This window comes from Trachypithecus francoisi, unplaced genomic scaffold (genome assembly GCF_009764315.1).
Source record: "Trachypithecus francoisi isolate TF-2019V2 unplaced genomic scaffold, Tfra_2.0 Lachesis_group12, whole genome shotgun sequence".
Lineage (NCBI taxonomy): Eukaryota > Metazoa > Chordata > Mammalia > Primates > Cercopithecidae > Trachypithecus > Trachypithecus francoisi.
In genome coordinates, this window is record NW_022681457.1 from 24,998,900 (window position 1) to 25,013,111 (window position 14,212).

Genomic DNA, 14,212 nt, shown 5'->3' on the forward strand with positions numbered 1-14,212 from the left:
GGACAGGATTAAAGATGAGATCACTAGAAGAGAGGCATTCTAGCAAATGAGAGGGAAGATCTATGTATTTGTTAAAATTACCAAGAATTAAGTCAGTATGTACAGAGTGATAGTGAGAAAGGAGTTGAAATCTTTGGGTAATGGAGGAAGCAGCCCTGTGGTTGGTCAGTATTTACAAGATAGGGAATAATCGGGGATAAAGTGTGATGACATGAGGTTCAAAGCTGGAGATTATTAGGATGGAGAGAGGAAGAACTGGTAGGAAAGTAGTGAGGAAGATCAAGGAGGTTACTTCCCACCTCCAGGCCACGTCACTTGAAGACTGTGGAAACAACAAAAACACACAGTTGAGAGGGCAGAGGGCAGTACCGTCCTCAGAGGAGAGAGCCAGGCATTGTTTCAAACAAGGTGGTAAAGGGAGGGGTTCAGAGAAAAGGTTGAGGATGTAGGAGATTTCACTGTTTGGTGATGAATTTTAAGTCCTTTGAGGTTAGGAGCTGAGTCATAATCATCTTTGTATTCTTTTCAGAGTAGTGCTTATATGTAGTAAGTTTTTTTTAAGAGACAAGGTCTCACTCAGTCACCCAGGCTGGAGCACAGTGACATGGTCATAGCTCACTGCAGCCTCGGACTCCTGGGCTCAAGTGAGCCTCCCACTTCAGCCTCCCAAGTAACAAGTACCTCAGGCATGCCTCACCATGCCAGGCTAATTTTTAAATTTTTTGTAGAGGTGGTGTCTTGCTATGTTCTCTAGGCTGGTCTTGAACTCTTGGGCTCAAGTGACCCTCCCACCTTGGCCTCCCAAAGTGCTAGGATTACAGTTGTGAGCCACTGCACCTGGCTGTAATACATTTTTGATCAATGCTTGTGTTTAGTAAATAAATACTGAATGCATAAATGGGAAATAATTAAACCAGAAAGAGAAAACAGTATTTATTGAGCACCTTCCATGAGCTTGCTGTTAATATGCATCCATTCTCAGGCAGTGAAATGAGAAGTCCTCTAGTAATTCCTTTTTTTTTTTTTTGAGACGGAGTCTCACTCTATCGCCAGGCTGGAGTGCAGTGGCACAATCTCGGCTCACTGCAACCTCCAACTCCCTGGTTCAAGTGATTCTCCTGCCTCAGCCTCCTGAGTAGCTGGGATTACAGGCACGCGCCACCAAGTCCAGCTAATTTTTTTTTTGTATTTTTAGTAGAGATGGGGTTTCACCATGTTGGCCAGGATGATCTTGAACTCCTGACCTCGGGATCCGCCTGTCTCAGCCTCCCAAAGTGCTGGGATCACAGGTGTGAGCCACTGCACCCCGCCTAGTAATTTCTTTTAGTAGTTTTCAATCAGTTTATAATCCCAGGGTTTAAACCTCGTATATTAGTTGACATAGGAAAAAGTCATCCTTCTAGGAAGGGGGGAGAATGTCCAAATCTTTATAGAGCACCTTTTAAAATAAGGATGATAACAGTTATTCAACAACCACCATCATTAGGAAAGTTTATTGTATTTTAAAAAATAAACACTAGATGATCCCTGCAAAGAGTTCTTTCAACTACTTAAGAATATGGGGTACTATTATTATTATTTCCATTCCCACTTAAGAAAGTAAATTAATCAGTTGCTCAAGGTCACACAGTAAATCAATGGCAAACATGGGGACCAGGACTCAGGACTTCAAACTAGCAATGCTTCTTCCTTGAGCATTGCCACAATTGAATCCTGAAGGTACTAGAGCAGGAGTTGTGGTAAGGAGGTCACAGGGCTGAGAGCTATGACCCTAAACAACTTTTTTTTTTTTTTATGGAGATGGAGTCTTGCCCTGTTGTCTCGCTCTGTCGCCCGAGCTGGAGTGCGGAGGTGTGATCTCAGCTCACTGCAACCTCCTCCTCCTGGGTTCAAGCAGTTCTCCTGCCTCAGCCTCCCAAGTAGCTGGGATTACAGGCATGCACCACAAAGCCCAGCTATTTTTTTTTGTATTTTTAGTAGAGATGGGGTTTCACCATGTTGGCCAGGCTGGTCTCGAACTCCTGACCTCAAGTGATCTACCAGCCTTGGCCTACCAAAGTGCTGGGATTACAGGCCTGAGCCACTGTGCCTGGCCCCTAAACTAACTCTTTGATAAAGCCAGTGGTTCTATTTATTGGCATTGTGCTTCCTGTACCTATGCTACTTCTCTTTTCGTGTAGCTCTTCCTACTAATTTCTTCCTCCTTTTAATTTTACTATTATCAATTTGTTTTCCTTTATCCTCTTGTCTCTTGTCATCTCCAGTGGCATGATGATCTTGTCTGCCATAACTTTAGTTTTAACTTAGTGGAGTAATATGTAACATGAAAGAACATAAAAGAGATGTTTGAAAACAATACTAGCAATTCATATTTACCAAGTACTATGAAATATATGACAAAACCTTCTCAGATTTGTTTATCTGATCCTTTTCTTAAGCTACTCGTTTGTGTGATAGAGGAAAAAGTTCCATTAATGGCATACTGGAAGCAGCAGTTTTCCAATTATTATGAGAAGTTGGTATCTCTGTGCCTGTGTCTAGGCTAATTTAGTCTGGACTGTTAACAAAATTAATCAGTAGTACACATGAAGACCTTCCTGGCTTTTTTTAAGCTACCTCTGAAAATCAGATAGATAAAATGTGTTTATATTTTTTAAATTAGGAGTTGAAATTATATTCTGTAATATTATTTTTTTTCTTTACCATTTTAGACCAGTCTGCTTAGTTTTAAGTGAAATTCCTTTTATGTCTACTTGGTTTTTACTTGTGTCAACATTTAGGTAAGTCATACCAATTTCCATATATTTACAGTATAATTCTTGTAAACTAATTTAAAACTTTTTAATAAAGTGGTTATGGTTTGAATTGATGGTTCTCTTTTGATTTTTAAAAATTTTCCTTTACAGTCTGCTACCTCTTCTATTGAAGGATGAACTCCTAATGCCTTCTGTTGTGACAACAATGGCATTTTTTATAGCTTGTGTAACTTCCTTTTCAATATTTGAAAAGACTTCTGAAGAAGAACTGCAGTTGAAATCCTTTTCCATTTCTGTGAGGAAATATCTTCCATGTTTTACATTTCTTTCAAGAATGATACAATATTTGGTAAGTTCAATTTTTAAGAAATGGCACATTTTTTTAGCATGCCACTATTTAAAAAAATTATTGAAGTAGTGGTTTTCTTTTATAGCTTTTTGAGATATAATTCACATAAATCCACTCATTTAAAGTATACAACTTAGTGGTTTTAAGTATATGCACAGATTTGTACAACTATCACCATCATCTAATTTTACATTGTTTTTGTCACTCCCAGAATAAATTCTGTACCCATTAGCATTCATTCCCCATTCCATTCTCACTCCTAACTCCCTTCCTTGGACAGCCAGCTTCTGCCTCTTTAGATTTGCCTACTTTGAACATTGCTTATAAATGGAATGTATTAGTCTGCTACAGCTGCCATAACAAAATACCACACTAGGTTTCTTAAGTAACAGAAATTAATTTTCTTACAGTTCCAGAGACTAAAAGTTCAAGATCAAGATCAAGGGTTGGTTCTACCATCAGGGTTAATTTCTGGTGAGGCCTCTCTTCCTGGCTTGTAGGTCTCTACTTTATATGTCACACATGGAGAGAGACCTCTGTTGTCTCTTCCTTTTCTTGTAAGGATACAAGTACCATTGGATTAGGGCCCCATTCTTATCATCTGATTTAATCTTATTTACCTCCCGAAAGGCTGTATCTCCAAATAGAGTAACATTGGGGGTTAGGGCTTCAACATATGAATTTTAATTCAGTCCATAACATGGGATAATAAAATTGTGGTCTTTTATGACTGGGTTCTTTCACTTAGTGTGTGCGTGTGTGTGTGTGTGTGTGTGTGTGTGTGTGTATACTTTTTTTTTTTTTTTTGAGTTAGTCTTTCTCTGTCACCCAGGCTGGAATGCAGTGGTGCAATCTTGTCTCACTGCAATCTCTGCCTCCCAGGTACAAGTGATTCTCCTGCCTCAGCCTCCCTAGTAGCTGGAACCATAGGCATGTGCCACCATGCCCGGCAAATTTTTGTATTTTTAGTAGAGATGGGGTTTCACTATGTTGGCCGGGCTGGTCTCGAACTTCTGACCTCATGATCTGCCTGTCTCGGCCTCCCAAAGTGCTGGGATTACAGGTGTGAGCCACTGCACCAGGCCACTTAGCATATTTTTGAGGTTCATTTATATTATAGCATATGTCAGTACTTTATTCCTTTTTATTACCAAATTATATTCCATTATGTGGATACACCACATTTTGTTTATCCATTCATCAATTAATGGACATTTAGTTGTTTCTCCTTTTTTAGTGTTATGAATAGTGCTGTTGTGAACATTTGTTTACAAGGTATTGAGTGCACATATGTTTTCATTTCCCTTATGTGTATACCTGGGAGTAGAATTGCTAGATCATATGGTAATTCTGTGTTTAACATCTTCAGAAACTGCCAAACTCTTTTCCAAAGTACAGCACAATTCTTCATTCTCACCAACCATGTGTGAGGGTTCTAATTTCTCCACATCTTTCACAGCATTTGTTGTCTTTTTCATTATAACCATCTTAATGGGTGTGAGGTGGTATTTCACTGGAGTTCTGACTTGCATTTCCCTAATGACTAATGATGTTGAACATCTTTTCATGTGCTTATTGGCCATTTGTATATCTTCTTTGGAGAAATGCCTATTCAAACCCTTTGCCCATTTTAAACTGGGTTGTCTTTTTATTTTTGATCTGTAAGAGTTTTTTTAAATATATATTCTTGATATGAGTTCCTTACCAGATATTTAACTTGCAAGTATCCCCTCCCATTCTGTGTGTTGCCTTTTCACTTTCTTCATGGTGTCATTTACAGCACAGAAGTTTTGATTTTGATAACATCCAGTATATCTATTTTTTTCTTTTGTTGTGCTTTTGGTGTCACATCTAAGAAACCACTGTATAACCAGTGGTCACAAATACCCCTGTATTTTCTTCTAAGAGTTTTATAGTTTTTATATCTATGCCTTTGAGTCACTTTGAGTTAATATTGTATATGGTGTGAGGTAGGAGTCTGACTTTATTCAGTTATTTCAGTTGCATTGAATTGTCTTAGCACTCCTGTTGAAAATCAGTTGTTCTTAAATATAAGGGTTTATTTCTGGACTCTCAGTTCTGTTCCATTGATCTATATGTCTATCCTTATGCCACTGCCATACTGTCTTGTTTACTGTAGCTTTGTGTTTTGAAATTGAAAATCCAAGTCCACTGATTTTGTTTTTTTACAAGATTGTTTTATCTATCTTACATCCCTTTATTTTCATATTATTTTTAGAAGTTCATCAGTTTTCTCCCAAAACCCAGCTGAGATTTTGATAGGGACTGAGTTGATTCTGCATGTCAATTTGTGGAATATTGCTTTTTTTTTTGAGACAAGGTCTCGCTCTGTTGCCCAGGTTGGAGTGCAGTGGTATGATCTTGGCTCCCTGCAACCTCTGCCTCCCAGGCTCAAGCAATCTTCCCACCTCAGCCTGGTGCATTTATAACTCACTGCAATTAAGGAATAGCCGTGACTATAGGCATGTGCCACCACACCTGGCTAATTTTTTTAGAGAGAGACTTTCACCGTGAATATTGCCATCTTAATATTTAGTCTTCCAATGAACAAACACAGGATGTATTTCCATTTATTTAGATATTTAATTTATTTCAACAATGTTTTTCAGTTTTCAGTGTAAAACTTTTGGACTTCTTTTGTTAAATTTATTAAGTATAATGAATGATCCTAAAGCACAATTCTTTATGATGCTATTGTAAAGGAATTGTTTCTTAATTTCATTTTCATAATGTTCATTGCTACTATATACAAATATAATATTTTGGCATATTGAACTTGTATTCTTTGGCATAGGTTTTTATGGATTTCCTACAGTTTTCGATATACAAGATAATGTAATCTGCAAACCATGAGTTTTACTTCTTCCTTTCTGATGTGGATGACTTTTATCTTTTATTTCTCTTACTTGCCTAATTACCCTAGGACCTATAATACAGTGTTGAATACAGGTAACAAGAGTGGACATCTTCTCTTTTACTTGATGTTAGAGGGAAAGCATATGGTCTATCACCATTAACTATGATGTTAACTGTGGGCTTTTTAAAATAGATGTCCTTTATCTGGTTGAGGAAGTTATCTTCAATTCCTAGTATACATGTTTTTATCATGAAAAAATGTTGGATTCTAATTCTTTTTCTGCATCTTTGGTCATGTATGTGTGTGTTTTTTCCTTTATTCTATTAATATGACGTATTTCATTGATTGATTTTTGTATGTTAAACTAACCTTGAATTCCTAGGATAAATCCTACTGGATCATGGTGTATAATTCTTTTTATCTGCCACTGGCTTCAGTTTGCCAGTATTCTTTTGATGATTTTTGCATTTATATTCATAAGAGATACTAATATGTAGTTTTCATGTGATGTCTTTGTCTACTCATAAAGTTCATATATTTAAGGGACATCACGTTATATTCAAGGCTGTCTAAAATGCTAGATTGCAATCTATTTGAGGGCAAGAACTCTGCATTTTATACATACCATTTTATCTGTAGCATCTATCAGTGCCTGGCAAAGAATAGGTGCTCTGATTTTTGTTTGTTGAATGAATGGATATTCATCTAATTATTATAATGAAAAATTAGAGGCAGCTCAAATTCCAGTAGTTGAAAAATGCTACATGAATAAGTATATAAGCTCTACAGAATATCTGGCAACTATTACAAATGTTAGGAAGTTGTTGTTGAGACACGATCTAACTGTTGCCTAGGCTGGAGTGCGGTGGTGCATTTGTAATTCACTGCAACCTGGAACTCCTGGGCCCAAGTGATCCTCCTTCCTTAGCTTCCTGAGTAGCTAGGATTATAGGCATGTACCGTCATGCTTGCCTAATTTTATTTTTTATTTTTTATTTTATTTTTTTTGAGGCGGAGTCTTGCTCTGTCACCCAGGCTGGAGTGCAGTGGCTGGATCTCAGCTCACTGCAAGCTCCGCCTCCCAGGTTCCCGCCATTCTCCTGCCTCAGCCTCCCAAGTAGCTGGGACTACAGGCGCCCGCCACCTCGCCTGGCTATTTTTTTGTATTTTTAGTAGAGACGGGGTTTCACTGTGTTCGCCAGGATGGTCTCGATCTCCTGACCTTGTGGTCCGCCCGTCTCGGCCTCCCAAAGTGCTGGGATTACAGGCTTGAGCCACCGCGCCCGGCCTATTTTTTATTTTATTTTTTTTGAGATGGAGTTTCACTCTTGTTGCCCAGGCTGGAGTGCAGTGGGTGTGATCTCGGCTCACTGCAACCTCCCCCTCCTGAGTTTATGCAATGCTTCTGCCTCAGCCTCCTGAGTAGCTGGGACTACGGGTGCATGCCACCATGCCTGGCCAATTTTTTTTTTTTTTTTTTTTTTTTTTGAGACGGAGTCTCGCTCTGTCGCCCAGGCTGGAGTGCAGTGGCCAGATCTCAGCTCACTGCAAGCTCCGCCTCCCGGGTTCCGCCATTCTCCTGCCTCAGCCTCGGAGTAGCTGGGACTACAGGCGCCCGCCACCACGCCCGGCTAGTTTTTTTTTGTATTTTTAGTAGAGACGGGGTTTCACTGTGTTAGCCAGGATGGTCTCGATCTCCTGACCTCGTGATCCGCCCGTCTCGGCCTCCCAAAGTGCTGGGATTACAGGCTTGAGCCACCGCGCCCGGCCATTTTTGTATTTTTAGTAGAGATGGGGTTTCATGATATTGGCCAGGCTGGTCTCGAACTCCTGACCTCAGCCTCCCAAAGTGCTGGGATTACAGGCGTGAGCTACCACGCCCGGCCCAACAGGCTATACTTATTTATATTTTTGAGGACTACATAGAGGATTGCCCAAAGTACCCAGATAACAAAAAGAAAAGAATGACTAACTTTATTAGGGGAGTGTAGGGGAAGGTTTCAAAGGAGATATTTTATATTTAGATCTTGTAGGAAGACAAGGCAGGTATTCTCAGGGCAGAGTTGAATGGGTGTCCTGAGGGCTTTGCACTTTAGGTAATGACCATGGAGGATAGGGGTGTGGGAGGTAGGAAATTAAGAGGTGAACAGGAAAGACAAGGAGAGGATTAACTTTATTCAGGGGTTCAAATGGAGAGTAGATATAAAGTTCATTTTTTGTTAGTACAGGCCCAGATTCCTGAGTGTATGTCAAAGTCTAGCCCTATTGGGATATTCACAATCTGGTCCAGTAATCTTAAGGTGAGGACCACCATGGGCTCCCAGATTTGTTTGTTCTTTAATAAACAGTTTTTGAGCACTTACTATATTGCCAAACATTGTTCTGGAGGCTGAGGATACAGCAGTGACCAAAACTAACAGAAATCCCTGCTTCCATCGAGGTTGCATTCTAGTGGAGAAATCCAGCACCAGCATATGTAAAATATATAGCGTGTCAGAGGGTGATAAGTGCTATGGAGAACAACAAAGCAAGGGAGAAATGGATATGATTTGCAGGAGGGATTAATGCAATTTTAAAGTGGCAGGGCTTTCTTGAGCAAAGAACCAAAGGAAGTAAACTGCAGATAATTGAGGGCAGAGCATCCTAGAAGAGAAAACTGCAAATTCAGTGAACATCATGGAGGTCATGGCGATTGGAGCTGGGTAGGGGAAAGAAATAATAAAACCTAAGATTAGAGAGGTAACAGTGTAGTTTCCTATAATGGGACTAGAATCTGACTTACATCTTTAAAAGGCCCCTATGGTAGCTGTGTGGAGAAGAGATTGTGGATAATGGAATCCATGAGATGATAGTGCTGTGGACCAGGGTAGCAGTGGAAGTGGTTAGAAATGGTCAGATTTTTGATATATTTTGAAGGTAGAGCCAACAGGAATTGCTGGGGTTGTGAAAGAGAGGTGTTCAGGATGACTCCAAGGTTTTTGGCATATATAACTGAATGAGTGGGGTTGCCATTTACCGAATTGAAGGAAGCAAAGCATGTTGAAGGAACTTTGTGTGTGATGGGGACAGTGGGGGGTATGGGGACATCAAGAGTTTTTCACATGTTTAGTTTTAGATGCCTATTAAATATCCAAGTAGAGATATTAAGGAGTACCTGGATATATGAGTCCAGAGTTTAGCACAAGCTTGTCCAACCTGCAACCGAGGACGGCTTTGAATGCAGTGCAATACAAATTTGTAGTTTCTTAAAACCTGGAGTTTTTTTGCGATATTTTTTAAAGCTCATCAGCTGTTGTTAGCGTTGGTGTATTTTATGTGTGGCCTAAGACAATTCTTTTTCCAGTGTGGCTCAGGGAAGCCAAAAGATTGGACAACCCTGGTTTAGGGGAAAGGGCCAGGCTGGAGACGAAGTTGAGTCTTTACATATAGTTGGTAATTAAAGTCATGCTACTGGATGACTCACTAAGGGTAGGAGGATAGATTAATAAGAGGAATAGGTATGAAGCCCCAGAATGCAAAGGTAGGGGACATGAGGAACCAGCAAAGATGTCTAAGAATTAACTGGGTGAGGTAGGAGTGAACCAGGAGAGTATGATGTCATGGAAGCCAAGTGAATGAAGTGTTTCAGTGAGAGGGTTCAGTGAGTGATTTCAAATGCTAATGAGAAAATCAGGTAAGGCAGTAAGAACTGACCATTGGATTTAGTACACTGGAGGTCATTATGGGTATTTGACCATAGCAGTTTCATAGTGATTGGGGTGAAAGCCCAATTGGTAGGGGTTCACTAGTGAATGGGATAAAGACTGGACACAGCATGTTTATAGGCAACTGTTTTGGGAAGCCAGTGTAAATAGGAGCAGACAAATGGGGTAATAGTTGGAGCAAGAGAGGGGTTTTGTTCTGTTTAACACTGATTCAAGATTGTGGTATTATGACATTTCAACCAGTCCCATATTTCTTAAGTTTGAAACTTTTATTTTGAAGATTTCATTCCAGATGTTTGCACTTCCCCCTAAGGTTGCCTCAGGAATTTTTTTCCTTTAACGACACTGGGAGCCTTTGTTTATATCTGCTTGTAAGCTTTCTTGGGGCCTGTCCTCGCTTTTCCATTTGGAATGATCAGTGCATTACTCTATATTTAGACCTTACCAATATTGTCATAATGTAGCCAACAGTTAAGGCATCTTTTAGGGTTCTGTGTCCCACCCACTTCATGGAAGTCACTCCTGTTTTTCAATACTTGCTTTCTACATTTATTTATACTGCTAGTGTATAGCTATGTACTGTGCTAGGGATAAAATGAGTAAGATCTTGCTGGTCTTTGTCTTAAAGAAGCTCACAGTCTAGAGCCAGTCTGTCCAGTATGGTAGCCACTAGACATATATAGAAATTTAAACGTGTTAAATTTAAATAAAAATTCAGTTCCTCAGTCACAGTAAGTACATTTCAAATGCCCAATAGCCACATGTGGTTAGCAGCTACTATACTGGAGTGCAGACAAAACATTTTCATTACTGCAGGAAGTTCTACTGTATAGCACATTGGCCTAGAGAAGACCACACTAACTGATGACCACACAACTACAGTAAATGTGCTAATTATTTTTACTACTCATCTTGGTATTTAAGCCAGTGTGACTTTGTGATTTTATTTAACATTCTCCTAAGCAGATGGAAAACTCTTTGAGGCCAGAGGACCACATTTTCTTTCATGTGCCCTAATGTGCTTTACTCATTGAAAGCATTTAGTGAATATGAAATGTAATTTTCCATTTGCCATGGAAAACTTTTTCACAGATGGGTTCTCAGGATTAGCTTAGAATTTTAAAAATTGATACAGAATATATATATATATATATATTTTGGGGGTACATGTGATATTCATTCATGTAATGAGTGAAGATTAGATCAGGGTAACTGGGCTATCCATTACCTTAAAAATACGTCTTTATGCTAGGAACATTCAACTTATTTTCTTGCTATTTTGAAATGTACATTGTTAACTAGTCAGCCTACAGACCTGCCAAACACTAGGTTTTATTTCTTCTAGCTACCTATATATTTGTACCCATTAGCTTAGAATTTTATATCCTGTTGGGCCCCAGGGGATGCTACAAATTTAACCCTGACTAGCATCAATATTTGTCCCAGATACCTTTCTTCAGTGCCTTGTTGGTAGGACGTATAAGACAGGGGTCCTCAGGTTTTGGCCATACATGGGAATCACTTGGAGAGCTTTAAAAAATACTGAGGCCTGATTTAATTGGTCTGGGGTGTGATGTGGGCATTGAGATTTTAAAAACCTCTCATATGATTCTAATAGGAAGTCAAAGTTGAAATACACCAGAATAAATTAGACCCTTAACCCTCACCTTTAATTCTGCTTATTTAATAGTTACAAGTCAATGTTTACAGTACATTTAAATTTCACCTTTTATACTACTCAGTAATCCTTTTTTTCCTTGCAGTTTCTTATCTCAGTCATCACTATGGTGCTTCTGACACTGATGACTGTCACACTGGATCCTCCTCAGAAACTACCGGACTTATTTTCTGTATTGGTGTGTTTTGTATCTTGCTTGAACTTCCTGTTCTTCTTGGTATACTTTAACATTATAATCATGTGGGATTCCAAAAGTGGAAGAAATCAGAAGAAAATCACCTAGCTGTGTTCCTAAACAAATTGTTTCCTGAACAAATGTGAAAATATGAACAGTGCTGAAAGGTTTTGTCAACTTTTTGTTATGTATAAATGAAATTACCATTTTGAGAACCATGGAACCATAGGAAAGGAAATGGTGAAAAGTCATTGTTGTCTACACAAAATAAATGTATATGGAGACCAAAGACCAATGGAGGCTTGTCTAAGTACTGCTTGGCCAAAACATATTGTGGTTTTATTATTCACAGCTATTCAAATGGGGAAAAAAGTTACTCAGGAAATGCACTTTTTAAATGTCTTGAAAAAACTGATAAATATTTCTTGATATTTGCTTTGTCTAAACCTGCTTCCTTCATCAGACCATATAGTGAGCTTAATGGAAGAATTGAGCCCCTTCTTTTTAATGGAAATCACTAATTTTGGTATTCAAACTTACATTTTAGAATGCAAGTAGTGTGTATTTCACTGTGTAGAAGTTATATCTTAGGGAATTTAATTTGTGATAATCTTTTTAATTACTGAGAAGGCAATTTAAACTGTTTGAAGTCTGAATATGCCTTATTATACATGCAAATTTGATTGTTTTAACAAGGCAAATAAACCATGATCTTATTTGCAAGAATGCATATTTTAATACAATTAAAAATGAATTTTCCTGAATTTAAATGTAAGTTTTAACTTTAAGTGGTTTGAGTGAAGTCTTCTTAATCACACATAATCACTGGTTTTAAACCTCCAGAATCATTCTGTTTAAACATTATATTATACATATATATTATTATGACATGGTTCAAGGTTACCATTGCCAGAGCATTGATTCATGTTAATTCCATCCTATTAATACTGTATCACCCTATATTAGCAGAAGCCCATATTTATTATAGTTTTCAACTGGTAAAAATAATGCATGATATCCATGTTGTAGTTTCTCATATAAAGATATGTTTTCTTTAGTCTCTGTAATAAAATCATTTTCCCATCAACATTTTTTAAGGAATATATTTCTTTCAGAAGATAGCCATTAAACTATATTAAGTGGTGGTATATTTTAAAATAGTGCAAATCAAACCACATACAGAAAAAAACTGGTTCTAGACATGGACAGTCACAGGCTGGTGTAAGAAGGTATGAGTTTCTAAATCTGATAAAGGAAGTGGGTTTAGACAAAGCAAAAATCTAGAAAGGTTTCTTTCTCAAAAGACTCAAAGGGCAGGTCAGCGCAGAATAGCAGCCTTGAATCACTGCCGAATCAGCAGGAACATCGCTGTCCACGGTCACCATCTGTAATCACTGTGCCCAAATGTCAGCATCTTGGCTGGCTAGTGTAGCTTTATTTTAAAAAATGTTTTTTGTAATAGTACACTTGTGTTTACATAGAATGTTGACTTAGATAAATGATGAGGAAGTTATAAATAATTGGAGTAGAATAACTATTATTTGGAAATAAAAGTATTATGTATATATATTAGTAAAATGAAATGCACCTGATTCAAGGTATCATACAGGTAAATTCTGTAAATAAAACCATTCTTCAGATGATTTAATCTTAATCATATTGACTTGCACTATAGAGACTTGTAGCAGTTATAAGTATCCCTCCTATCTATTAAAAACCAGTTTAAGAGTTTACATTGAACTTAGAGGGATTAGGTTCCAAAATACCAAAACAAAATATCAAAAACAGAGGCCAGGCACAGTGGTCTCTATTTGAGAGGCTGACACAGGATGATCGCTTGAGACCAGTGAGACACCATCTCAAAAAAAGCAAAATATCAAAAATACCCAGTGATGAATTACGATCACAGAAGTAGGCAACTCCAAAGCATTGCTCTTAGCTAGACTCAGGGCTATAGGGATATTTTCATATAAATATATTTAGGTTATGCAAAAATATTAAAGATAGATTTCTCACCTGCTTCACTAATATACCTGTCAAAAAATAAGCCCTTCAAAGTCACGTTCAAGTACATTTTAGATAGAGGAGGCACTTCTGAGAAATGCAGTGTTCTCAGCTGCCAATAAACTTAGGCCTGCTTCTTAAAATGAAGAGAATAGGGTGTATGTGCATGTATCATATATGAGGCATACAGAAGTCATTTTCCCTTGAGGACTTAGGGAGGGGTGAAAAATCCCCGATGTAGCATTCTGTCCAAATGATAAACCACAACAAATTGAGTGAAACATTTACAAAAGTCAAGGCAGCCAAAGGAGCCTCTCTGTTCAACAGAAAGAAAGAGACGGACAGGATATAACTAAATAATGGTTAAAGTAACACAGTGGTTTCCAAGTCTCAATTGGTCTCTCTTCTGTTATGTTCATTTGAAGATCAGGGCCAAGTATATCCCCCACAACTCCCTCTCCCCTCATATAAACATTAGTTTTGTGCGTGGATCTTTCTGCTTTGTCCTTCATGTGGCCTCCAAGGGTGATAAAGTGAGAGTCATCTGATCTACAATGAAAAGAACTGGGAAATGATTCTCAGCAGACCCAGCTGTTCTAAAAGGCAAAAGCTTAGTATATCAAGGGGTCAAACATACAGTAACTGGTTTAATAGCATTAAGCACATAC

The 14,212-nt window shown here is 38.3% G+C and overlaps 1 protein-coding gene across 4 annotated transcripts in view; it reads left to right on the forward strand.

Annotated features, from left to right (window-relative positions):
* The window catches only part of ALG6 (ALG6 alpha-1,3-glucosyltransferase), a 69,587-nt gene extending 57,261 nt beyond the window's left edge, over positions 1-12,326 (forward strand). For all 4 annotated transcript variants that reach the window (XM_033225136.1, XM_033225134.1, XM_033225137.1 and 1 more), the window contains 3 exons: positions 2,712-2,780; positions 2,907-3,105; positions 11,451-12,326. In XM_033225136.1, coding sequence (XP_033081027.1) covers positions 2,712-2,780; positions 2,907-3,105; positions 11,451-11,648 — 466 coding nt within the window. In that variant the 3' untranslated portion in view covers positions 11,649-12,326. The remainder of the gene's footprint in view (positions 1-2,711; positions 2,781-2,906; positions 3,106-11,450) is intronic.
* The last annotated feature ends 1,886 nt before the right edge of the window (positions 12,327-14,212 follow it).